The sequence below is a fragment of the Triticum dicoccoides genome, chromosome 2A, assembly GCF_002162155.2.
Source record: "Triticum dicoccoides isolate Atlit2015 ecotype Zavitan chromosome 2A, WEW_v2.0, whole genome shotgun sequence".
Taxonomy (NCBI): domain Eukaryota; kingdom Viridiplantae; phylum Streptophyta; class Magnoliopsida; order Poales; family Poaceae; genus Triticum; species Triticum dicoccoides.
In genome coordinates, this window is record NC_041382.1 from 731,726,568 (window position 1) to 731,753,382 (window position 26,815).

The window sequence follows — 26,815 nt, forward strand, 5'->3', positions numbered from 1 at the left end:
TTAAATAATTCCTCCAAAACTAAAAAAATCCTAGAAAATAACGGCAAGCCGCTGCCGTCCGCCATGATCACCACGGCTTTGGGCACTACTTTTCACCACCATCATACATACTTGCCCAGCTCTTTGCTTGTCATCAAGAGTCAAGCCGCTGCTTGTCATCAAGATTTTATGTCTAGCTTTTGGCCGCTACACTGGCTGCTTCCATATTCTCTCAAGGCAACGTTTATATTATGCTAATCTCGTATCCCAGCACCTAGCTAGCCGCCAGCTATATAGGTTGATGTTTCAGACAACTTGAGAACGTATGAATTGGTGAGAATTGGTTAAATTGTCGGAGGTGGAACTATTCAAACAAAAATATCCACACATCATCGCATCAGTATGCTTTCCCTCTTGGCTACCGACTTAGCACACAACACCGTAGGTTATCATCCTTTTCGGGGGGTGCTTGCGCGAGAACTGGAAACATGACTTGCGGGCCAGGTCCAGCAACATAGCTACAGGCAGAAAAAACACATAACGATCAGCGCTGGCTCCTAATTAAATGGGCCGGCCCGTACCTAGCAATTGATCCATGGAAACCAAGCACACGACCTATGAAGTCCCATGCCGAGCGATCGATAGGTGGAATCAGATGATCGTTTGATGATCAAACGTAGGAAACGAACTGTAAGATTAGTACCACCTCGGATATAGAAAATAATATAGGTAAAAAAACTAAAAGCGTAAATTCACAGTAAGAAACGTATTGTGACGGTGAACCCACGGAGTCGATCCATTCCGTTGCAACAGGAAAACACAACGCCCAAGTGTGAGAACAAATATGATAAAGACAGAAGTACCTCGGGAATTCTTGAGCCGAATTTTGCAAGCCTATTTTTCAACATGGCATTGTCTTGCGATTTGGGTCCGGTGTTCATCCGGGGTAATGTTATCATCGCAACCGGAGAACAACGCATATGCAGAGTAATATAGTTAGTGATGCTACCAAGATTCGTCATTACAATAACTTTCTCGTTTCCCAATTAAACCTAGGCACATTATCTCACCCTTAACTCACATTTTCCAGCACCCACACCTGCTTACTCTCCTTATCCCCGTCATAGCTCGGCCTCGTCGTTGCCGTATTTGGCCTCGAGCTCGGCACGGCTTCCTTCCAAATCTACTTGCACCCCCCAAAAATTCAGTTGACTTGCAAATAGCCCGCGCAAAACTATTTTGGGCCACTTATCACAATGAGTGTTGAGTGCATGCAGGTTTTGACCGTCTAATCACTATCAGCATCTGCTTACTCTTTCCACTATTTTCCAGTTATCGTCAAGTTCATCTCTGCCCACATGGTCATCTTGGTTCTTTCGTGCCTCTTTGATCACCCCAACTCTATGTTGGCTGCACCATTAGAAATTAAATTTGAAACAATACATAGAAGGCATACTTGTCCAAAAAATGACCCTTTAATAAAGTGACTATGTGACCTGCATATCGTTGTTGTCGGGTTATGTTTAGGTTCAGAATTTCAAGCAAGTTCAAGTGACTAAGTGATGGTGTTCAATCTTCATGGTTGTAAGCTCAAATATGAAAAGAGCTTAAATATACGAAGTAGTGTGCTGTTCTCACAAATTTAAATCTATTGCTAGTTGCTTAGCCATGAATGGCAATAAAAGTAGTTTCTCAACTCCCTAATTACAGTTGACACATCAAATACCATTTAATAAAGTGCACAGTAAAACAACTTCTAAATCTGGACATACTCCTTTGAGTATTTGTAACTGGACACAACAGATAATGTGTGTTAATGGTTGTAAGTTCCTACCAATACTTTTTTTGATAGAACCTATGCTTATATATAAATACTGGATTACTTAACAAAGTCATTTGCATATACACCATACTAACCACCCAGGTTTCAGAAATACCTAACACTCTAGCGAGGAAACAAGATCATGGGCTACACAAATTGCTACTTCTCTCAACTTTGAAGCACACACACGACTCACACATACTCTTAATCATCCTAGACTCAGCAAAGGTCATACATGAGGTCGACAGATCCTGATAGTTAGAGTTGAAAGAATTGATAACTACAATATTTCGACAGCATTAGGAGAGGCTGCATTAAACCCTCCAAGAAAGCTGCAACTTCAGCTTCCTATGCTGTTTCAGATATTCAATATACACGTAGCAGATAAAATAATTATACTGCACAGATTTCGGGCAATAATAACTGCTGTAGCAACCCTAGTATTAGGGATAAAAGATGCATCAATATTCACCTTAGTCGTACCTTTATTAGGAGGCTTCTACAAGGATTAGCATTGGAGATTCTATCTTGTTTAGCAAAGGATTACAGATTGCAGAAATATGCCTGCAACAATTTCTTTCCCTTTTCCCTTGGGATCATCCTTTTGTAGTTCTCCGTTAATCATCTTCACACAATTAACCAAGAACTCAACCGATGTTTATGAGTTGACCTTAAGGCTTAATGTTTCTCTACATTGGTTGTCCTAAATCTATCACACATTTGTGCATGATAGAAAATATGTCACACTGAATTTCTTCTGAACTTCTTCTGAGATGTAACAACCCAAGCAGTAAAAACAAGTAAGCAAACCTACCAATCGAGCTTTGAATGAATTTGTAAAATAAATGCACAATCCATGTTGCATCCACACCAATTAATAAATTCAGCCTCAAGTTTCTACAGCCACATCAATTTGAAAAATCGAGAGGAAAATCCAAAGCTGCAAAATCCACTGCCGCAAATTTTAAGAATTTTACAGTAATATCTCTCTCAAATAGTTAATTTTATCAAACCAGAGATGATTAAGAACTTGCAGATTTCCCGTTACTAAGTCCTGTTTGGTGCTTGCATTGCTGTAATAGCCAACCTAATTTATTTTTTGACAAATCCCACAACCATGTCAACATCCAGCAGTGGCACCGAAAGCACAAAAGTATAAAATTGTACCCCTAAGATAGCTGAAACTAAATTAGAAATTGTGCAATTCGACGAGACACTCTCACCATCTGATGAAATTGATGTAGCTAGTGTCATTGTCGAGGGTGAAGGACACGTCTGTATTCCTATCCATCTTGCCAGTCACCATCCCAACGAGCCTGGCCAATAGACCACCCAACCTGGACAGTCGTGTCAGAAGCCAATCTCGATGAACACAAAGCCGAGAGATGCATATAGTGGGTACTCACCTTCGCTGTCTCGATGCAAGTCATCCTTCTCGTCAGTGCCGGACAGCGCCACAATGACGATCTGCTTCATGGTGATGAAAGAGGGTGAAGACCACCACCGAAAGGAGGACAGCCGCTTGAGTGGGAATCGATAGCGGGGTGGCGGCGATGTTCGCCGCGGGACCCAGGCGGATGGTTTCAACAGGTGCCACTACCAATGTAATTAGAACACTTGTAGTCTTTCAGTGAGAAAAGTGCAGATTACATGAAGTAAAGCTGGATGGCAATTATGCTTCATGTATGGGCAGAATACAACCATTGGCTATAGTAGAGGGAGGAGACTGGATGCGACTTAAATCTCTCACCTCTTCAAATATGTCAATTGGAGTATTTCCCAACAATCCCTTGGATCTGCTCCGAAGTGAAGATTGACGCACCGGTATCGAAATCAGCACTCTCCAACTGCCTCTGCAACTGCATTGACAACAAAGTCGAGATAAGCATTACGCATTGCTTCTTCTGCTCATAAGCACTGAGCAAAAGTTTAGTTGTGTATGTTTCAGTGAGAGGGGGCAAGCATAGAGTACATCATTCTCAAGTATGATAGATTGGCTCTCGGAATTGTGTTTTCTAATTTGAACTAACATCTCCAGTTTCTGTAACAGTAGTCAAAATGATGTAATTAGCATCTTCAATACAGTTAAGTTTGATGCTTCGAAAGAGGCACTATAAAAACATTTTTTCTTCGTCTGTGGTTGTAATTCCTATTGAGTGTGCATTTTCTCGTCAAATTCTAGAGGCTCAAGCTCGGCTTCATCAATAGCCATCTCTTCTCTATCAAATTAAATAGAAAAAAATCAGAACATGGCTTTTAGACAACAGTTCAAGTCAACTCTGCAAACCACAAAGTATTATTGCTAGAGAGCAGGTAATTGTGGCTGTATATTCATTTTACTTGTTCAGTTCTATGGCTGGCGCATTAACTAACAACTCTTTTCCTTGAAAATAAATAAATAAAAGAGCACACCACTACACATATCAGCATGGACTATATTCAAACATGTATAACAAGAATGAGCTACCTACAAATGGCCGTGAAACAAAGAAAAATTGGTGTTGCAGTGCACTGAGTCTTTTTAGCAAACACATGGCGTGCACCTAGTGGGTTGGTGGTTGAAGTCGATGGGGGCAGAGCAGCACTGAACTGCACGCAGCCTGGGCAACGACCATCGAACTGCTCCGTCAATCTGTGCGTGATGGAAGGAGTAGGTGCTCCTGCCAGGTGAAGAAGAGCGCCGGGGAGGAGAGCAACCAGCTCTCGTCGGCTCACCTGTGATTGAGAGGCGAGGCAAATAGTTTGGAACTGTCTTTTGCCATCGCCGGAGCACTGGACGTCGGCTAAGAGAGGAGGGAGGGTGAGTAGCGTCACTGGAAAAGGAACACGCGGGGGCTGGGCTGATGGTGGTGGACGACGGCGTCGGGTCGCGGCGAGAGAGGAGGATTGGGGGAAGGTGCGGCTCCGGCATCAAGTGTCGCTGGTGGTGGAAAGCCGCAGGGGTGGGGAAGGCGCACATCGGAGGAGCGTTGGCGGTGCGCGGCGGCGTGTCGGGGGCCGGCTGCGACGGCGCATGGCGGGGCCAGCGGCGTGCGACAGCGTGGAGATGCGCTGGGGGTGGAGATGGAAGGCAAGGTCATCATGCAATTTTTTTTCTTTTCTCTCGCCAGTACCGTACCGGTTCTATTGACTTATTAGGGGGACTATGGGTTGGATACCTAAAACACCAGGGACTTTTTTATAAAAACATCGCGACGCTGAACCCGGAGACTCAATCCGTGCTTTATTATTAGGGAGAGATAGTGCAACTTATTTGTGGCAATGCCGTTTAGGTCATATTGGTGTAAAGCGCATGAAGAAAATCCATGCTGATGGGCTTTTGGAATCACTTGATTATGAATCAGTTGATGCTTGCGAACCATGCCTCATGGGCAAGATGACTAAGACTTCGTTCTCCGAAACAATGGAGCGAGCAAAAGATTCGTTCAAAATCATACATACTGATGTATGTGGTCCGATGAATATTGAGGCTCGCAGCAGGTATCATTATTTTCTGATCTTCACAGATGATTTGAGCAGATATGAGTATATCTACTTGATAAAACACAAGTCTGAAACATTTGAAAAGTTCAAAGAATTTCGGAGTGAAGTGGAAAATCATCGTAACAAAAGTAAAAGTTTCTATGATATGATCGCAGAAGTAAAATATTTGAGTTACGAGTTTGGCCTCAGTTAAAACAATGTGAAATAGTTTCACTACTCACGCCACCTGGAACACCACAGTGTAATGGTGTGTCCGAACGTCATAACCGTACTTTATTAGATATAGTGCGATCTATGATGTCTCTTACCGATCTACCACTATCATTTTGGGGTTATGCATTAGAGACAGCTACATTCACGTTAAATAGGACACCATCTAAATCTGTTGAGACGACATCGTATGAACTTTGGTTTGGCGAGAAACCTAAGCTGTCGTTTCTTAAAGTTTGGGACTGCGATGCTTATGTGAAAAAGTTTCAACATGATAAGCTCGAACCCATATCGCAGAAGTAAATCTTCATAGGATACCCAAAAGAAATGGTTGGGTACACCTTCTATCACAGATCCGAAGGCAAGATATTCGTTGCTGAGAATTGATCCTTTCTAGAGAAGGAGTTTCTCTCGAAAGAAGTGAGTGGGAGGAAAGTAGAACTTGATGAGGTAACTGTACCTGCTCCCTTATTGGAAAGTAGTTCATCATAGAAATCTGTTCCTGTGACTACTACACCAATTAGTGAGGAAGCTAATGATGATGATCATGTAACTTCAGATCAAGTTACTACCGAAACCTCGTAGGTAAACCAGAGTGATATCCGCACCAGAGTGGTACGGTAGTCCTGTTCTGGAGGTCATGTTACTTGACCATGACGAGCCTACTAACTATGAGGAAGCGATGATGAGCCCAGATTCCGCGAAATGGCTTAAGGCCATGAAATCTTAGATGAGATCCATGTATGAGAACAAAGTATGGACTTTGATTGACTTGCCCATTGATCGGCGAGCCACTGAGATTAAATGGATCTTCAAGAGGAAGACGGACGCTGATAGTGGTGTTACTATCTACAAAGCTAGAATTGTCGCAAAAGGTTTTCGACAAGTTCAAGGTGTTGACTACGATGAGAGTTCCTCACTCGTATCTATGCTTAAGTCTGTCCGAATCATGTTAGCAATTGCCACATTTTATGAAATCTCGCAAATGGATAAACAAAACTACATTCCTTAATGGATTTATTAAAGAAGAGTTGTATATGATGCAACAAGAAAGTTTTGCCAATCCTAAAGGTGCTAACAAAATATGCAAGCTCCAGCGATCCATCTATGGACTGGTGCAAGCATCTCGGAGTTGGAATATACGCTTTGATAAGTTGATCAAAGCATATAGTTTTATACAGAATTGCGGTGAAGCCTGTATTTACAAGAAAGTGAGTGGGAGCACTACAGTTTTCCTGATAAGTATATGTGAATGACATATTGTTGATCAGAGATAATGTAGAATTATTCTGCAAAGCATAAGGGAATGTTTGAAAGGAGTTTTTCAAAGAAAGACCTCGGTGAAGCTGCTTACATATTGAGCATCAAGATCTATAGAGATAGATCAAGACGCTTGATAAGTTTTTCAATGAGTACATACCTTGACAAGATTTTGAAGTAGTTCAAAATGGAACAGTCAAAGAAGGAGTTCTTGCCTGTGTTACAAGGTGTGAAGATGAGTAAGACTCAAAACCCGACCACGATAGAAGATAGAGAGAGAATGAAAGTCATTCCCTATGCCTCAGCCATAGGTTCTATAAAGTATGCCATGTTGTGTACCAGACCTACTGTATACCCTGCCCTGAGAGTACAATAGTGATCTAGGAGTAGATCACTGGACATTGGTTAAAATTATTCTTAGTGGAATAAGGATATGTTTCTCGATTATGGAGGTGACAAAAGGTTCGTCATAAAGGGTTACGTCGATGCATGTTTTGACACTGATCCAGATGACTCTAAGTCTCAATCTGGATACATATTGAAAGTGGGAGCAATTAGCTAGAGTAGCTCCGTGCAGAGCATTGTTGACATAGAAATTTGCAAAATACGTACGGATCTGAATATGGCAGACCTGTTGACTAAACTTCTCTCACAAGCAAAACATGATCACACCTTAGTACTCTTTGGGTGTTAATCACATAGCGATGTGAACTAGATTATTGACTCTAGTAAACCCTTTGGGTGTTGGTCACATGACGATGTGAACTATGGGTGTTAATCACATGGTGATGTGAACTATTGATGTTAAATCACATGGCGATGTGAACTAGCTTATTGACTCTAGTGCAAGTGGGAGACTGAAGGAAATATGCCCTAGAGGCAATAATAAAGTTATTATTTATTTCCTTATATCATGATAAATGTTTATTATTCATTCTAGAATTGTATTAACCGGAAACATAATACATGTGTGAATACATAGACAAACAGTATGTCACTAGTATGCCTCTACTTGACTAGCTCGTTGAATCAAAGATGGTTAAGTTTCCTAGCCATAGACATGAGTTGTCATTTGATTAACGGGATCACATCATTAGAGAATGATGTGATTGACTTCACCCATTCCGTTAGCATAGCACTTGATCATTTAGTTTGTTGCTATTGCTTTCTTCATGACTTATACATGTTCCTATGACTATGAGATTATGCAACTCCCGTTTACCGGAGGAACACTTTGTGTGCTACCAAACGTCACAACGCTGGGTGATTATAAAGGTGCTCTACAGGTGTCTCTGAAGGTACTTGTTGGGTTGGCGTATTTCGAGATTAGGATTTGTCACTCCGATTGTCGGAGAGGTATCTCTGGGCCCACTCGGTAATGCACATCACTATAAGCCTTGCAAGCATTGCAACCAATGAGTTAGTTGCGGGATGATGTGTTACGGAACGAGTAAAGAGACTTGCCGGTAACGAGATTGAACTAGGTATTGAGCTACCGACGATCGAATCTCGGGCAAGTAACATACCGATGACAAAGGGAACAACGTATGTTGTTATGCGGTTTGACCGATAAAGATCTTCATAGAATATGTAGGAGCCAATATGAGCATCCAGGTTCCGCTATTGGTTATTGACTGGAGACGTGTCTCGGTCATGTCTACATAGTTCTCGAACCCATAGGGTCCGCACGCTTAAAGTTCGATGACGGTTATATTATGAGTTTATGTGTTTTGATGTACCGAAGGAGTTCGGAGTCCCGGATGAGATCGGGGACATGACGAGGAGTCTCGAAATGGTCAAGACGTAAAGATTGATATATTGGACGACTATATTCGGACATAGGAAAGGTTCCGAGTGATTCGGGTATTTTCGGGAGTACCGGGAAGTTACGAGAATTCGTATTGGGCCTTAATGGGCCATACGGGAAAGGAGAGAAAGGCCTCAAAGGGTGGCCGCACCCCTCCCCATGGGCTGGTCCGAATTGGACTAGGGAGGGGGCGCCCCCTTCCTTCCTTCTCCTTTTCCCTTCCCTTTCCTTCCCTCCTACTCCTACTACTTGGAAGGGCTCCTAGTTCTACTAGGAAAGGGGGAATCCTACTCCCGGTGGGAGTAGGACTCCCCTAGGGCGCGCCATAGAGAGGGACGGCCCTCCCCCTCCTCCACTCCTTTATATATGGGGGCAGGGGGCACCCCAAAGACAACAATTGATCTCTTCATCTCTTAGCCGTGTGCGGTGCCCCCCTCCACCATAATCCACCTCGATCATATCGTAGCGGTGCTTAGGCGAAGCCCTGCGTCGGTAGAACATCATCATCGTCACCACACCGTCGTGCTGACGAAACTCTTCCTCAACACTCGGCTGGATCGGAGTTCAAGGGACGTCATCGAGTTGAATGTGTGCAGAACTCGGAGGTGTCGTACGTTCGGTACTTGGATCGGTCAGATCGTGAAGACGTATGACTACATCAACCGCGTTGTGCTAACGCTTCCGCTTTTGGTCTACGAGGGTACGTGGACAACACTCTCCCCTCTCGTTGCTATGCATCACCATGATCTTGCGTGTGCGTAGCAAATTTTTTGAAATTACTACGTTCCCCAACAGAAGGTCCGGGCAGGGTCTGGGCTATCTAGAGAGTTGGCACACTCTTGGACGGCTTCGGTGCAGTAGGGCCGGAAGCTCCGGGATGGCCGGAGGTTCCGATGGCCGGAAGTTCCGGGCAGCGGTCGGAAGTTCCGGGCTTTCCAGAAGCTTGTCCAGGCTTCTTCTTCCTTCTCTTCCATGCTTCCCTTGTGGATGGTGTAGGTGATCCTTGGCGCTTGCACTCCTTCTCTTCATCCGTGCAGCTCTGACAATACCTATGCATGCACGATGGCCGGAAGTTCTGGGCTTTCCAGAAGCTTGTCCAGGCTTCTTCTTCCTTCTCTTCTACGCTTTCCTCGCGGGTGGTGTAGGTGATCCTTGGCGCTTGCACTCCTCCTCATCATCCGTGAAGCTCCAACAATACCTATGCATGCACGATGGAGGGTCAAGTAGTATACCATCCTCGAAGGGGTCAAGTGAGCACGTGGAAAGGAGAGGATTCACATTTATGTATGTGAAGTAGATGTCGCACGTGTCACTTGCCGAATGAACTCTTGACATGGTGATGTCCATAGGATGCTCCGCATCATCCCCTCCCCCTTGGGAAAGATCTGACCTCGGATCGAAATCCAAATCACCATGGGAAAGAGATGGTGTCGCCGTGTAGTAGTGGTCGATCACCAAGTTCTCGTCATCTTGAAGCTTGAAATGGGCACTCTCCAATGTCGCACCGTCTCGTGATTCCTTCAAAAGGAGCAAGGAGAACAAACACTTGGAAAAACAAATGCGGTTAGCGTTAGTGCAAAACCAAGCATTCAAGAGGTGATTCACCGAACAAGTGTTGTCATCAAGCATAGCATATGGTGTGACAAAGGATTGTGACATGGCATGTAAGCACATAAATTGAGCACAAAGAAGGACATCATGGAAACAAGCATGTAAATGTGAGGTAGTGATGCAAATATGTGTAACAAGAGAAGAAGCATCTACCTCAAGTTCATAGAAAGCATTCACAAATTGCTCAATGAAAGGTCTATGGTAGGCATATGAATCATTCACAACACCAAATAAAATGAAGTGTCTGAACACATGGGTCAAGTGCAAGACAATCCAAGCATAATGTGCATGGGGTGTAATGAACATCGTGTGGCACTCAACACAATGGAAAGAGCAATTGTTCATCATGTGTGAGGCAATCGAGGCAAGCATGTAGCAATCAATGGGACATGGCATATGTGAAGTGATGACATTGTTGCAACCAAACATATGAGAGGAGCAAGTAATCCAAGAATTGGATGCAACACACAAGGCATATATATCATGATGCATGGAATGGTGAAAATGACAAGTCGAAGCAAGATCTCTAACAAGTGTGCAATCAAGTGGTCCAAGTCTCATGGTTTGGGGGTTCTCAAAAGAGAAGGATATCACCTTGAAAGCATGTCCTTGTGCGTCCTTCACAATGCCGAAGTACAAGCAAGTGCGATGTAGAATCGTCGTGGTAGGAGGTGGTTCGCTCTCAAGAGCTCGGATTGTCAACTCACACGACGTGGAAGTTGACATAAGGTCCAAGTATCCTACACATGCACATAACAAAACAAAGAACATATGCGCATGGTAGATAAACACATCATCCATCATGATGGTTCTTCTCTTGCACATAACCATTAGAAGCACAAGTGCGTGAATAATATGATGCAACAATGGCAATATTCATGGCACTAGGTATATGGTGCAAAGAGGTAAGACAAGCATGCTTCACAAAACATATGTCCAAATCTCCAAATATATGCGAGAATGCTATGGGGGCAATCTCATTAGCAAGACTAAAGGCATAGTTGCACTCAATACATGGCAAATCATCTAGCATGAGAGAGGCAACATATGGAGATATATGACAAGAAGCAATAATAATACATGACATATCCCAAGCACGAACACAAAGCAAGATCATAGTAGAATCATAGGCATGGGGCACAAAGCAAATATGGCAATAACAAGTGATATCTCCACCAAGCTTGCAAATACACATACAAGTATTAGAATCAATCATCATGTGTAATGCAAAGCATGGGTCACAAATGCATGGCAAAAGCATAAGAATGAGTATATCATGCAAAGTGAACATGGCAAGATGGGCATAGAATATGTAATGAACAATAACCCATAGCCAAGTGAGGGTCATGTAGAAGAAATGCGCGAAGAGAGCGGTGGAAAAGACAATCCATGGGGTCCCAAGTCATCATTGCTATCTAGAGCTCGTTTTGTCAACTCGTGGGATTGCGAGGTTGACAAGTATTCATGGGTACCTACACAAAAGAGACACAAACCAAAGGAATTGTGCGCATGGTAAATGTAGACATCATCCATCATGATGTGTATTTGCACGTGGAAGTTAGCACAAGATAAGCATCGCTCAAAGAAATTTGATGCATGGTATAAGAACATGTCATCCATCATGAAAGAATAGTTATTGTGTATGACACGATGGGGATGCAAATTTAGCATACAAGTATATGGCACATCAATAGCATGTTTATTCATGGGGAGCATCTTGTGCACACAAGTATCGGGATCATGCAATGAATGGGATGAATCAAAATCTCCTAAAATGTATGAGGAAACTATAGGGGTCTCCTCATCAGAAATATTGGAAACATCATATGGAGAAAATGGAAAACATCCAAAACAACGCATATCCAATCCTAGGTGGTCATGGCATGGCATATGAGATAAAAGATGCAAAGGGAGCATATCAATATCATCACAAGAAAAACAAATGCCAATAACCATGGGATTGTCATATATGCCATATGTGCAAATTGGGTTCATTTTAATGGCATATGCATAGTCACTACGATGAGATTGCAAATATGACATATGATGGATCTCATGCATAGCATATGACAAGTCAAGCGAATGGGCAAACATGATGTGACCGAGAGAATTATCACAAGAAATCCTATGTAACATGGCATCACAACTAATAGACTCCACATGGCAATCATCATACTCATCATAAATGAGCAAGAAATCATCACATGAGGAAGTCGCACTAGCATGAAGCATGTAAATAGGTGGATCAACATCATGCAGGCAATCAGTGTCAAGAATGTCCACTAGTGGGACTAGAGCATTACCGTCACCTATGTTACCGTTTTCATTCCATTCAAGTGGTGTAGGTGAGGTGGAAAAGACCAAATGGTGGTCAATATCATCATCTTGATGGAACCATGTTGGGGGTGCATCATATTCCACCATGGCCATCGTCTTGTCCAAAGGTAGGACGATGTCGTCGAGAATCGGCGCGTCATCATATAAGGGACCTAGCACCAAATGAGAAGACACAATAGAAGTAGAGGTCAAGTCGTTAGTGTTGAAAGTGGCATTTCATGACCTATCAACTATCTCACTCTCTCTATGTGGTGGTTCACTCACTCCCTCAAAATAGGTGCACTCAAACTCACATATGGTGGAGTCACTCATCTCACTCAAGTGGTGGGGGTTGTGACTCTCCTCATATGGCAATTGTGGCAACACATCATATATGGGGCTAGTGGTGAAGTCACTCTCACTCTCAATATGGTGGAAAAAGTCACTTAAGTCATCATATGTCGCCGTGGTCGAAGGGAAAATCCCATGCTCAACCATCTCATCATCGTCACAATGGATGAAGTCCGAAGATGGCACATCATCACTCTCGCCTCCTAAGATGGAAGCATCATCCTTGCTCGCCACCTTGTCGCTCGCCTTCAAAGCTTGGACCTCAAATGGCTTCGTAGTTGTAGTCGTCGCCGCACCGTCTTGACAAAGAGTCGAAGTAGACTTGGCACCATCAATGCCATAAAGAGGGATGGCGGTGAAGTCGAACTTGGGAGCATCGTCTTGGAGCTTGTCAGGATTGGACATCGTGGTGGTACTAGCCTCATGCTTGTTCTCATGGAGCTTGGTCATCATGAAGTGAGCTTGGGATGGAGAAGCATTGACCTTCATGAGTTCTTCTTCTGCCTTGAGAGCACCAATGTAGTTGTCGTCGAGGGACTTGTAGTTCATAAGGAAGATCGTCTTGGAGATGTCGTTGTGCAATCCCATCATGAAGTGGAACTTCATCGAAATGGGGTCCTCCACGTCGGCTCGTCGTAAGGCAATCTTCATCTCCTTGAAGTACTCGTCGATGGACTTGGATCCTTGGATGGTGTTCTCCAATTGGTGTAGAAGTTGTTCAGTGTAGGTTGGAGCACGAACTCTCGCCGCAAAGCTTTCTTCGTCTTGGGCCAACTCATGTTGTAGCTCTCCGAAGGTGTGTGAAGCCACCATGTGTACGCGTAGTCGTGGAAGTTCCTTGTTGCGCACTTCAATCGATCTTCGGGACGAACTTGATGTAGCTTGAGGTAGTCGTCCATGAGGTGCTCCCACTCGAGATACTCCTCGGGTTCTTGAGTTCCATAGAAAGGAATCTCGTGGTCGGTGTCGAGGTCGTAGTAGCTTGTGGAAGTCACAGACTTGAGCTTGGGGAGCTTCTCTTGAGAATAGTCTTGAGGTGCTTGTTGGCAAAGATGTCGTATGTCCGTAGGTGAAGATGCCTTGAAGTCGCTTGGTGAAGATGACAAGGGGGATGGTGAAGTCGTTGAGCGGTTGTTGGTGTTGAGCTCTTGACCTTCACGTCCTTGTTGGTGATGGTGTCGATGCCGATGTGATCTTGCCGGAGATGGTAGCTCGGAGGCATGTGTTCTGGAGCGTCTTCTTGAAGATGAGGAAGACCGCTTGTAGGACTTGATGAGGGCCTTGATCTCCTCCATTTGAGCTTGCATGTTGGCGTTGTTGGAGTTGTTCGTGGCATCGAACTCATCGTTGTTGTTGTAGACCTAAGGTGAAATGCCTTGCCTATCCATCACTCCAAGAGAAAAATGTGAGTGGTAAAAAGAGAAGAACGAATACCAAATGTACCTTGACCGAAGTTGAAAGTGGATCAATGATCACTCCAATGTGGACAAGGAAATAGCACAATTGGTACCAATTCTTGTTGGTTTCTCACACCTACAAAAATAAGGCTTATGGTGCAGCTCGATGAGGATAGTGGCACAAAAATTTGGTGCAAAATGTTAGCAAGGGTCAATAATGTTGAAATAGATTCACAAATTCACAAGTGTAACAAGTAGACCAATAGCAATGAATGGCACACGGAAACACACACACGGATATATAAATGGGGTCGTGCAACCAAGGATGAGCACAAAATGTGGAATCCATGGAAAACGCTCGTGTTGCACAACTCAAGAGAGACGCTAGCACGATTGCTCAATAGGCGGACACGTCACTTGTGCACAACCTATAAGATGCAAAATGGAACGACTTCTATCCCAAGTATGATATGTATATGATGTTCCGGTGGTATGATCCAAGATGATCGGATATGACAATCTTATGCAATGTGGTATGATGCTATGGCACTTGCTTACAAGCTTCTTGCTCTCTCTTTTTCTTTGCTTAAAAGCTTACTCTTTTTTATATGTATGGCCACTTTGCGAAATGCACAAACCAAGATAGCAATTGTATATATGTGGGAACAAACTTGAGGCACACGAGATGATATGATACCAATATGGTATGGTATGTATGTAATGGAAGGTGTAGACCACTAATGTGCACAAGTAACGTTGCCGGCAATACTCAAATGGCTAGTCTCGATAGGCAAGTAACGCAAAATGGGCTAGGGGTTATAAATGCAATGGCAAGGGAATATACAATGGAGGGGTACCACGATACCAAGATGATATGGAGGTTACCGTCCGCGGTGATGATGAGTGGCGGTGATCTTGATGGAGATACCAAGATGATGGAGACTCGTCCCTAAGTAGGCGAAACACCTTAGGAAACAGAAAAACCGCGAACTCAAAATCTCAAATGTCAAATGGTGGTATCGGGATGTGGTGGTGGTTGCGATGGGTTTTGCGAGTAGGCAATGCGGAAGTGGAGGTTATGGTTGTGTACTATATACGGTGTCGGAGTTGGAAGCACGGTCCCTAAGTATCCGAAACACCTTAGGAGACACAACTCACAACACAAACAAAATTGGGTTAAGTCGGTGTGGAAGAAGTGTATGGTTGGTAAGCCTATGCGGAAGTGGTGGTGGTGGTTGATGAAGAAGCAATCGTCCCTAAGTAGCCTAGACACCTTAGGAGACTCAAATCACTCCTCAAGCAACCACTAATGCGATGGGGAACAAAATTGGTTAGGTTACGGAAGTCGGTGATGGTGTAGTGGATGATATGGTGGAAGGCCTAGGCAAAGATGCCAAAAATACAAAAAAATGATGGGGTCAAAAGGTGGCGAAACCAAGGTGAGGTCCTCGGGCACGTCGATAGCTTCAAAACGAGCCAAAGAACACTCAAATCGGAGTTCAGAGTGAAAAGTTTTGATGAAATCGGTGAAAGAGGTTGATGCTGAAATTTCGGGGAAAGTTTCTGGTTAGGCCGGAAGTTCCGGGCTCCGGAAGTTCCAGGGGTGTTGGGGATATCACTACTGGGCGTAAACCGGCCTATCTGGGCCGGGTTAACTTCATCAGTAGTTAAGTATGTTAAAGCCCAAGAAGGCAGATGAGGGCTCAAGGCCCATAGTCGGTTCAAGGCCTGTAGCCGTAAACCGGCGTTGGTATTTAACTTGTACTGTAAGTTAGGAATAAGTAGAGACCAAACCGGACACATCTATGAGCCGGTATTGGGACTCTGTGAACCGATGGGCGTCACCCATGTATATAAGGGGACGACCCGGCGGCGGTTCAAGGATAACAGACAACAACTCGAGACATAGGCGAAGCTTGTTTGCTCCCTAGACATCGAAACCCCATCAATTCCATCACAACTAGACGTAGGCTTTTACCTTCATTGAAGGGGCCGAACTAGTATAAACTCTCTTGCGTCCCTGTGTCTACTTTAACCCCTTCAAGCTAACCCGTCGCGATGGCTCCACGACTAAGTCCTTTCTCTAGGACATCTGCCGTGACAATTCCACGACAAGGGAGGTGGCCGGAAGTTCCAGGAGTCGCGGAAAAAGTCTCGGGGAAGCCGGGGGATTTTGGGTAAACTCTCTTTTTAGCCCGGAAGTTCCGGGGCTAGGACGGAAGTTCCGGGGGTCGTGGAATTTCTTCCGGGACGAACCCTAAATTCCAGATCTAAGAATGGGGGCGAAAAAACTCGATTTTCAGGGTCAAAATTGGGGATATTTCATGGATAGAAATGGGGGAAAAGATGGGGAATGCTAGATCCACTTGAGACACAACGAATCCATGGATCAAAATCAACAAAACATCATCCAAACCAACAAATCAAAAAAACCGAGGCTATTTTTGTGGGGATTTTCGAATTTAGGACGAAATCAAGCAAAAGAAGGCTAGAAAACAAAGAAGGAGGCTCTGAAATCGTGATCAACCTGGCTCTGATACCAAGATGATGTAGGGTAGAACCCTAGTGGCCTGATCTTTCATGAAAGGAGTGAATCCCGCGATGAACATGAAGAACACGAGGAGGGAAATGAGGGGAAATCACGAGGGGAACACAAGAGAACACTCAAACCAACAAGAATGATCACACATGCGCTAGATCCATGAACACAAAGGGAGATACAAGATCCAAAGTCAACAACGAACGATACAAGAGGTAACCGGTCTTCTCTGTGAGGAGGTCTTGAATCCACAGGGGGATCTTCCCATAGAAAGGGGGCTTGAATCCAAAGGGATCTTCTCCGAAGAGGCCGCGGTCTCTCGCACGGAGGAGATCCGATATGGATGAGCGTAGCTCTATCTCTCAAATGAGCTATCACAACGCTGACCCTAGAAAGGAGGAGGTGGAGGAGTATATATAGTCTAGGTCCACAAAGGGGTAAGTGAGGGGCGAAAGGGTACATGGGCTTCGGCCCGAGTGTCTGCACGCAGGCAGGGCCGGAAGTTCCGGGGACGACCGGAAGGTCCGGGCCCTGGAGGTTCCGGGCGAAGGTCCGAGCAGGGTCCGGGCTATCTAGAGAGTTGGCACACTCTCGGATGGCTTCGGTGTAGCAGGGCCGGAAGCTCCAGGATGGCCGGAGGTTCCGGTGGCCGGAAGTTCCGGGCTTTCCAGAAGCTTGTCCAGGCTTCTTCTTCCTTCTCTTCTACGCTTCCCTCGCGGGTGGTGTAGGTGATCCTTGGCGCTTGCACTCCTCATCATCCGTGAAGCTCCAACAATACCTATGCATGCACGATGGAGGGTCAAGTAGTATACCATCCTCGAAGGGGTCAAGGGAGCACGTGTAAAGGAGAGGATTCACCTTTATGTATGTGAAGTAGATGTCGCACGTGTCACTTGCTGAATAAACTCTTGACATGGTGATGTCCAAAGGATGCTCCGCATCAGATATTGCCTTTGCTATAAAAGAACAAGGATGTATCTGCCTTGGATGATGTAAACCCAAGATGTTGTAGCTGCATGCTCAACCTAGAATACCATGCTCTTGGAGCCTGCTTTAGACCATATAAGGCTTTATCCAACTTACATACATAATGTGGTGTGTTGTGATTTTCATAACCTAGTGGTTGCCGCATGAACACTTCTTCCTCAAGAACACCATGAAGAAACGCGTTCTGAACATCTAGCTGTTTTAAGCTCCAACCTATGGAAATAACAATGGACAAAACAAGATGAATAGTAGTTTCTTTAACAACGGGGCTAAAGGTATCATCATAATCAATTCCAAACCGCTGCTTAAAACCCTTTGCAACCAACCTTGCCTTGTACCTGTCTATACTTCCATCAGATTTTCTTTTAATCTTGTATACCCACTTACAATCAATTACGTTAGCACCACGTTGCAGTGGTACTAAATGCCAAGTCTGATTTTTTATAAGTGCATTATATTCATTATCCATTGCTTCCTTCCAATCCTTGTTAGCAAGAGCATCATGCAGATTGATAGCTTCACCAGTAGTGGCAAGAAAAGCACGCTTAGTTGGATTATACTTTATTGTACCATCACTGTATTGTTTTTCCTTGACAATACCTGACCGAGACCTTGTGTGTTGATGAGGAGGTGAAGGAGCCATAGGAACAGCTGCAGTTGACTGTAACGCAGAAGATCCGGCTGTTTCATCGTTGTCCACAGAAGGTCCAGGGTGATGGGGCTCCTGATCCGAGGAAGATTGGCACTGCTCCTCGTCCGACGCGCAGCCAGGATCGACTGGCGAATCGGAACCATCCGATGGGTCCCGCATTATCGTGGTGTGGTCGGTTGTTGGGTCCCCAGGTGACGTGGCGGCCAAAGACTCGCTTCCCCCCGCGCGCCTCGCCCGATGGGCGTCTCCGGCGTGCGGGCGAGGGTTGGCGTGACGCGCCTAGACCAGTGCGGCCCACCCGGTCTGCCGCGCTGTCGGCCACCAGGGGGCGCAGCAGGGGCGAATATGTGCGGGGTCGTGCGCCGCCCAGCGCTGCAGTCTGTCGCGAATCCATCTGGGATCGTGCGCCGTCAGCATGATCAGCACCGGGAGCCGTGCCTGGTTTGTCCTGTGTGCACATAAATTGACGACTGGAATCTGCACAAAAGTCATTAGAAACACAATTTTCTTCGGATTTTTCACATGATCATGATCAGTTAATTCACCCCCGTGATCGGGATGTGTGGCATAGTCTGGTAGAAGTGCGATTTCTGCACGAAGCAAAGCGCCCGCATTGGGATGAAGTTTGGAAAAAGGAAAGAGTGTCTCATCAAAGATAACATCACGAGAGATATAGATGCGTCCAGTAGATAGTTCAAGACACTTGTATCCTTTATGAAGATTACTGTATCCAATAAAGACACATTGTGTTGAGCGAAACTCGAGCTTGTGACGATTGTATGGACGTAAATTGGGATAACAAGCACACCCAAATTTTTTGAGATAATTGTAATCTGGCTTGTGATGATACAATTGTTCTAAAGGAGTGGAGTTGCCAATCACCTGACTGGGAAGGTGATTGATAAGATATGTAGCTGTGATAAAGGCCTCGTCCAAATACTTGAGGGGCATGGACGCATGAGCTAAAATGGAGAGACCAACTTCAATGATATGACGGTGTTTGTGTTCAGCAGAGCCATTCTGCTGATGAGCATGAGGGCAAGACACATAGTGAGTAATCCCAATGCTACAGAAAAAGGAGTTAAGTTTTTCATACTCCCCTCCCAGTCACTTTGGACTGATATAATTTTCCTATCAAAGTGTCTCTCAACAAGTTTCTAAAATTCTTGGAAGATGGAGAAGACTTCAGATTTATACTTAAGCAAATAAATCCATGTAAACTTGTTGTAATCATAAATGAAACTAACATGATATTTTTTTCGACCAAAAGAATCTGTGGCATGACCCCATACATCACTGAAAATCAGTTCTAAGGGAGCATGAGACACACTAGTAGACTTAGGATAAGGAAGCTGATGGCTCTTGGCACATTGACAGGCTTCACAAACAGACTCATTATTTGAACTATGTGAGAAAGGAAGATTGTCTTTATTGACTACTTGCCTAACTATGACTGATGAGGGATGTCCTAATCTTTGATGCCACCTTGCCAAAGAGGGCTTGATGATGGAATAGACTCGACGATGCTTGCGTCTAAGTGCTCCGAATGAGATGGGGTAGAGACCTCCAATGCATCTACCGTGATAGAGAAGTGCCCTCGTTGCCCGATCCTTGATGAAAAAATAGCGAGGGTGAGTTTCAAAGAAAACATTGTTATCGGTGGCTAAACGAGACATAGAGGCAAGATTTTTATTAGCTTGAGGAACATGGAGAACATCCTTAAGAACTAGATCACGTTGAAGATGAGGGAATTAAGTGAACCTTGACCGATGTGACAAATATCCATACCTTTACCGCTGGCGGTGTGGATCTGGTCGTTGCCGTGATACGTCTCGCGAAGAGCAAGTTGCTCTAGCTCATTGGTGACGTGGTCCATAGCACCGGAGTAAACATACCAGACGCCATCCCCGCCTTGCTCGCGCATAGCAGCTGCAACCAAACGAGCATCCAGGACAAAGTTTTCATCAAACCAATGCCAACAGTCAATAACCTCATGACCGGCCTTCTTGCAGAGCTGACACCGAGGGCGGCCACGTGATGTGGAGTTGCGACGGCCACTGTTGGAGTTGAAGCCGCCACCCCCATTGTTGTTGCCATGGCCGCCACTCTCGTTGTTGTGGCCATAGTTGCCACCAGAGCGGGCACCATCGCCCGAAGAAGCACCACGTCCGCGGCCACCGCCACGGTTGGCGCCCTGGTGACCACGACCATGGTGGCGACCCCGTGAAGTGGAGTATGCAGAGGATTGCCGGAGATCGCTGCCATGGAGGAGGGTGAGGCGGGCATCAAAACTGAGCAGCTGACTGTGCAGCTCTAGAACCGTGATGGGTTCCACCCGGGTAGCAAGAGCGGAGATGATGGGATTGTACTCCATGTCAAGTCCAGCAAGGATCTTGGAGACGATCTCCGGATCGGAGAGCGCCGAAGAAGTGCAGGCGACTTCATCGGTGAGGGTCTTGATTTTGCCAAGGTACCCTGCCATGGACATGTTACCTTTTTTAAGGTTGGTGAGCTCGATGTAGGTGTTGATCGCCTGCGCTTGGCTCTAGGCAGCGAACATGTCGTTGATGGCGCGCCACACCTCGGCCGGCGTCTGGAGCATGGACACCTGGGAAAGGATCTCACGGGAAAAGGAACCCATCAAGAACCCTTGAAGTTGTTGCTGATGTGCATACCAGAGAGTGCGCGCGAAGTTGACGACTTGCTCTTCTTTGCCATCCTTGGTGATGGTGAGAGCAGCCGGCGGTGGCGAGCTTGTCGCGTCGAGGTGGTGCTTCATCTGGGCACCCTTGATCTGGGGGAGCACGATGGCCTTCCATAGCAGGAAGTTCCCCCTTGTCAGCTTCTCCTGTGGTGGCGATCCGAGGAAAGTATTGGTGGATGTGGATGAGGAGGCAAAGGTGGAGGCGGAGGAGGTGGTGGTGATCGCGCCCATGGTGCTGGGCGACATGGCGGCGGAGGTGGTAGACATGGCTCGGTCGCGAAGGTAGCTAGATGCGATCTCTTTCAATCTAATGAGGAAGAGGCTCTGTTACCATGTAAAATAGTTTGGGAAGCGTAGAACCCTTTGTCTCGGGCCGCATTATTAGGCAAAGCCTTGATGCATAAGTTACAGAGAGATCGAGAGAGAGAGATTGACCAGGAGGAGAGAGATCGACCAGGAGGTCGTTACAGGAGATAAAGGAGAAGAAGAGATAGAGTTTAGATACAAGTTAAACAGCCTCCCCTGTCTCCTATACAATTATTCTAACAGTGCTAGCCGCCAATGGCTATATATAGAAGAAATAACCAGCCACCTCCCCTGCTGTTCAATGTGTCTGATCACACCCACTTGTTCTCCTCTTCTCCTCTCCACAACACATACCACTCGTCCTCCCCAAAGAAGCGCATGTGCAAAAAAGCCCCCTCTAGTAGTGCTTGGAATCGCGTCCTTGGCATAGCCGTAGCATGCATCACAACATCGTCATGACCTTTTAAGTATGCCATTGCAACATCGTTGGAGCAGACAGGCCACCATCGCAGCATCGCCGCTGCCATCAAAGTACGTCATCACAACATCGTCAAAGCAGCTGAGCTAGCATTGCAGTATGCCTCACACCCATCACCTTGACCGTCGAATCACGTCATCACGACACTGCATTTACCATCAAAGCATGCCATTGTGCATCGCCGCTGACATTAAAGCACGCCGAGCAGCTGGGATGCCATCGCAACATCGCTACTGCCGTCGATGCGTGCTGGAGCAACATCATCAAAGCAGCCGAGACACTGTCCCAGCATGCATTGAAGCATGCCATCGCATCATCACCAGAGTAGCCAGGCCATCGTCCCAACATCGTCAACATCGTCAACAGACAAGACACCGTCGCAACATGCCTCGTAGTGCAACACTATCTTATCGACTTGCAGCGCGGCTACCCTTGTATGCAGCAGCCACTCTGTTGTTGGTCTTTGGAGCACCTCATGTGTGTGCACTTGTGGCTGGCTTTTGGCAACGTGGTTGTGCCCCCATCTGGCAGTTGTGCCCCTTATTCTCCTTGGGGTTCGCTTGGAGGAGCTCGAGAAGACCATCCATGGCAGGTAAAATCCCACGGAATAGATGACACAAGAAAGATGAGAGAAGACGTTGGATGTGTTTGGTTGCCTGCATCCTCTCGAGCTTGGCCATGGGGATGCAGTTTGGCCCATTTGGTTGCCCGTGAGCACTGTTGGACCTGCACAACATGGAACTTAAAACAGTGCTCGGCCTGGCTTAGGAGGAACGCTCGAATTGGTTGTTTCTAGCTAGCCAGGCCCGAGCGGGCCGAATCTAGTGCATGTGGTGGCTCTGATGATGCAGGTTGATAAGAGTGTCTGATGACGCCTCCTTAATCTTTTATATCTAAACAGCTACCAGCCACTAATCTATTTTTCTTAACATGTAAACGTGCCATCGCAACATGTAACATGCGTGAAAAAGACCCACCTTAACATGCAACCATGCATATCATATATAGTAACAAATCCACCAACATAGCAAACATGCATGATCATTTCCGCTCTATTATGCTATTTGTATTTAATAAATATTTTGCAATTATAAAAATGATCAAACACAATAAATCATATGTATTTCCACTTTTTGTTATCATATGAGGTAAACACACCAGAGTGCCTAAACTTGTACTGGGCGGTCACTTTGGCTCCTAAAGCTGTAAAATATATGAAACTTGGTTGTGCGTGCAAACACGGTGCTTCCTCCCATATTTACATGTTTAGCCAAGTTCGAGCACCAATTTCATGTATTTTGCAAGTTCAGATAGCAAAGTGCCTATCCAACGCAAGTTTAGGCACCCCAGTGTATTTTCCTTCTATCATATTATTACTCAAAATATTCATGTTCGTACAACAAAATCTCCTTACAATATATTGAATAATATTCTCGCAATAACGTGTAGAGTATCATCTAGTTTCTTCAATCCTAGGTCCGCCATGCGTACAACAATGCATCATAGGGAAGTTAATCAGCGAATTGCTCTTGCCAGGGTGCCTGATAAGACTGAAATCCCCACATGTGCCAGTGAACAGATAAAATAACGAAATACCATGTGCGCAAGATGTTCGTCAGTGACATTGTGTGCACACGTGTACACATGCTTTTTGAATGGTGGTGAGTGATGACGGTGCCGGACGACGTATTCACGAGTAGTGTGGCCACGCTGACGTTGTGTCTGTAAACCCAGCAACAGCCATGGGCACATCGTCCGAACGACTGATGGACCGAGCAGCGACGGGAGAAAACAGCGGGCTGCACGGGAAGTAAGTATCATCCATCGCTATAGCGTCCGTGCTCGGGGAGAGTCCGCCGCCGGCCGGCAAGTACACCGCGCGATCACTCGAGCTGATCGCTTCCACGAGCAGCAAGGACGACGACGACGACGACGATGGAGCCTTCACGGGAGCACATGGCAAGCCGCACGAGATCCCCGTGTCCAGGCCCGTGCTCACGTCCAGCGGGCTCGGCGTACGCCCGCCGTCAGGGTCACTCGGGCTCGCTCCGACGGGCGGCGGCGACAAGGACGAGGACGACGGAGCTGCAGGCGCAGCTCCTCCGATCACCATGGCCAGGCACGAGGCCATGGTGTCGTCATCCAATTCGGCGTGTTGAGGTTGAGGATCGAAGTGGCCGCTCCTTGTAGCTTCTCCGGGAGGCACTGTTTGTTGCTGGCACTTGTGCTCGTGCATGTAGGTGATCTGGAACATAGGACGATGGCCGCTGCTACTATCGTGCTGTTGCACCGTCTTCTTCGCCCTGCAGCCGCGGTCATGGCTAAACATGCATTTGTAGTAGGACCTGCATGCATATACAGTTAGAGAGGCTGCGGTCATTTCAATCTTACTATCTATGAGGGAGCATTTGAGCTCGAGAGCAGAAACAGAACGCCATCTTTGGATTGTGGGTAAGACAAAGGTTCATGTCTAGATTACTGTCTATTAACTTTAATTTGTAAAGTTTGATCAAATATCAGTATCTATAATACTAAAAATAAATAAAATACAAAAATACATTTCATGGTGGATCTAATGGTAATACATTTGAAGTATTATAGATGTTGAGTTTTTCTATAAATTTGATCAGGGGTAAAAGAAGGTTGACTTCTGAACAAATTTATACACCTGTGCTTAATTCATTTATTTTGATCGACAAAGCTCAGAAATTTATACACCTTTTAATTTGGAACTTGGGGGCGGGGTGGACACTAGAAATACATAGTTGGTCCAATTCCAAAAACAAATAAATACATTGTTGGTACTAGAATGTTGGAAATAGTAAACAAAATAGTTATGGTCAACTAGAAGAAAGGAAACAAGTTAGAGACTCCTCAAAAAGTAGAAAATCTGACCATGTGTTTTTTATAATTTTATTTCTGTTTTTTGCAAAGCAAAGATGGTCTTATAAGAGTTGGACAATTTTATATGAACTAGTAAACAAAAAGTTTTTGACATTTAAGAAAATTCAAATTGGTGTAGACCCAACAAATCACTAGTTCCAACCATGGGTGGAGCGAAATCCTGCGATGGCTATTCATTTAAGTTTTCAGGTAGCACTCCCCGCAAAAAAAAAGCCTTCCGGTAGCACCACCAGATCTTTAACATTTTACTAAGTATGAATTTTTAAAGTTTGAATTTAAAAATTTTAATGTTCCCTTAAATTTCTGAATTTCAAATATTTGAAAAGGTTTAACTTCTAAAAATTGAGTTTCTCAAAATTTCAAACTTTGAAAGTTACACCATGAACAAAGTTGGTCCTGTAATTTCTAAAAGTTACCAAAAATGTGCAGTTTGACCAGGAGTTGAATTTCTTAAATGGAATGTTTGCCTGACTCGACTAACCAGTTTTGTAGTCTAACATATTTATCCAGCATCCCTTCGGTTTTTATTTCAAAGTGTGCACACCTTTTATAAAAATCATGGGTTTGGGCTACTCATCATCAAAGGTGTGCACCTTCTAAAATTTGACCTATGGATGTATCTTATAGTAGACCTATGGATGACTATATGAGTCTAATTAGATACTCCCCCATCTCTGAAAAGAGGGTCTATAACTTCTTTCTGAAGTCAAATATTGTAAAATTTGACCAATTTTGTAGCAAAAATTATTAAGACCTATGCTACCAAATTTGATATCATTAGATAGTCATTAAAATAAAATTTCATATTATATCAATTTTAGATTGTAGTTATTGATAGTTTTTCCTATAAACTTGGTCAAACTATGTATCGTTTGACTAAAGAGAAAGTTTATAGCCCCTTTTTTTCATAAATAAGGAATGGTACCACATACGTAGAAGCGCTGGAAGTCTTAGCACTTCACCTTGCAAATTTTCTTTTGTGAATGTTCTTTTGTCCGTATTTTCTCCATTGGTAACCATCACTGTGAGGCGAGGCTGTAATCTCCTTCTTGGTAACCTCGTTTTCTCGGCCCTTCCTGGGGGGAGCAACCTCTCCACCACTATATTGTTCCATGGAGACAACAGCACAGGAATACCCATCTGGTAAATGAAGAAATCACAAGAGTACATATAGCCAGGAAAAATGACAAGAGTCATCAGTGGCGTACCAGATACGCATGTCCTTCGCCGGAGCCCGCTCATCGATGCTACCCTCAGTGATCGTTGCCGCTGGCGATGCCATCCTGTCTACCACCGGTCTGCTGCTCTCTCGAGAACTGAGCATGAACAGAGACACCATGAACACCCGGGAGAGTTCCTGGCTCATCGCTGCGGCCCTCTCCTGTCCACGTCCGTCGAGAGGGCTGCGGCGCAGCAATGCCAGGAGCCTCGCGTTGAGATTATACCCTCCGACGAGCTCCTGAGATAGTTGTTCTATGGCCTCTTGCCCGAAGGCCATATTGAGAGTGTGAGTCGCACGAGGTTTCAGCGACTGCAGTATTGTAGGACTTGGAGGTGGTCTAGCAGCTGAAGCTATTTATATTGGGGAGACGGACACGTACACTACACCGAGTCAATAATGAGGGTATGATCACCTCCATGCAAGTAGAAACAACAACTCTGTTTAGGGCATCTTCAACAATTGTAAGATAAATGTTGGTAAATTTGCTAACTAGAACATAGCAATGATATGGCATGTATTAAATGTGAAGAGAGAGCAAAGTTATATGTAGGTTAGGCTGGTCATAGTGGGGAGTAACTTAGATTAGTGTCATGCATATGACACTAGTCTAAGTTATTACCTTCATAATGCAAAGTAACATATTAGTAGTATCATAGATGGCTTCATTTATTAACTCGTAGACTTATCTTGTCTTGGAAAGTGTTATGTTACATTAACATATTATGTTACCACCTCTCATTAATTACTTGCCACATAAGCAGAATTTTTTCGAAGTGCGTTATGTTAC

The 26,815-nt window shown here is 45.0% G+C and overlaps 1 protein-coding gene across 1 annotated transcript; it reads right to left on the reverse strand.

The window, feature by feature from the left end:
* Window positions 1–23,443: 23,443 nt before the first annotated feature.
* Window positions 23,444–26,304, reverse strand: LOC119358239 (probable WRKY transcription factor 47). Its single transcript, XM_037624886.1, has 3 exons — window positions 26,015–26,304; window positions 25,769–25,906; window positions 23,444–24,247 (listed from the first exon to the last, which is right to left on the reverse strand). Exons 1-3 carry the CDS (start codon window positions 26,302–26,304, stop codon window positions 23,593–23,595), a joined length of 1,083 nt encoding a protein of 360 aa, XP_037480783.1. The 3' UTR covers window positions 23,444–23,592.
* Window positions 26,305–26,815: the final 511 nt, after the last annotated feature.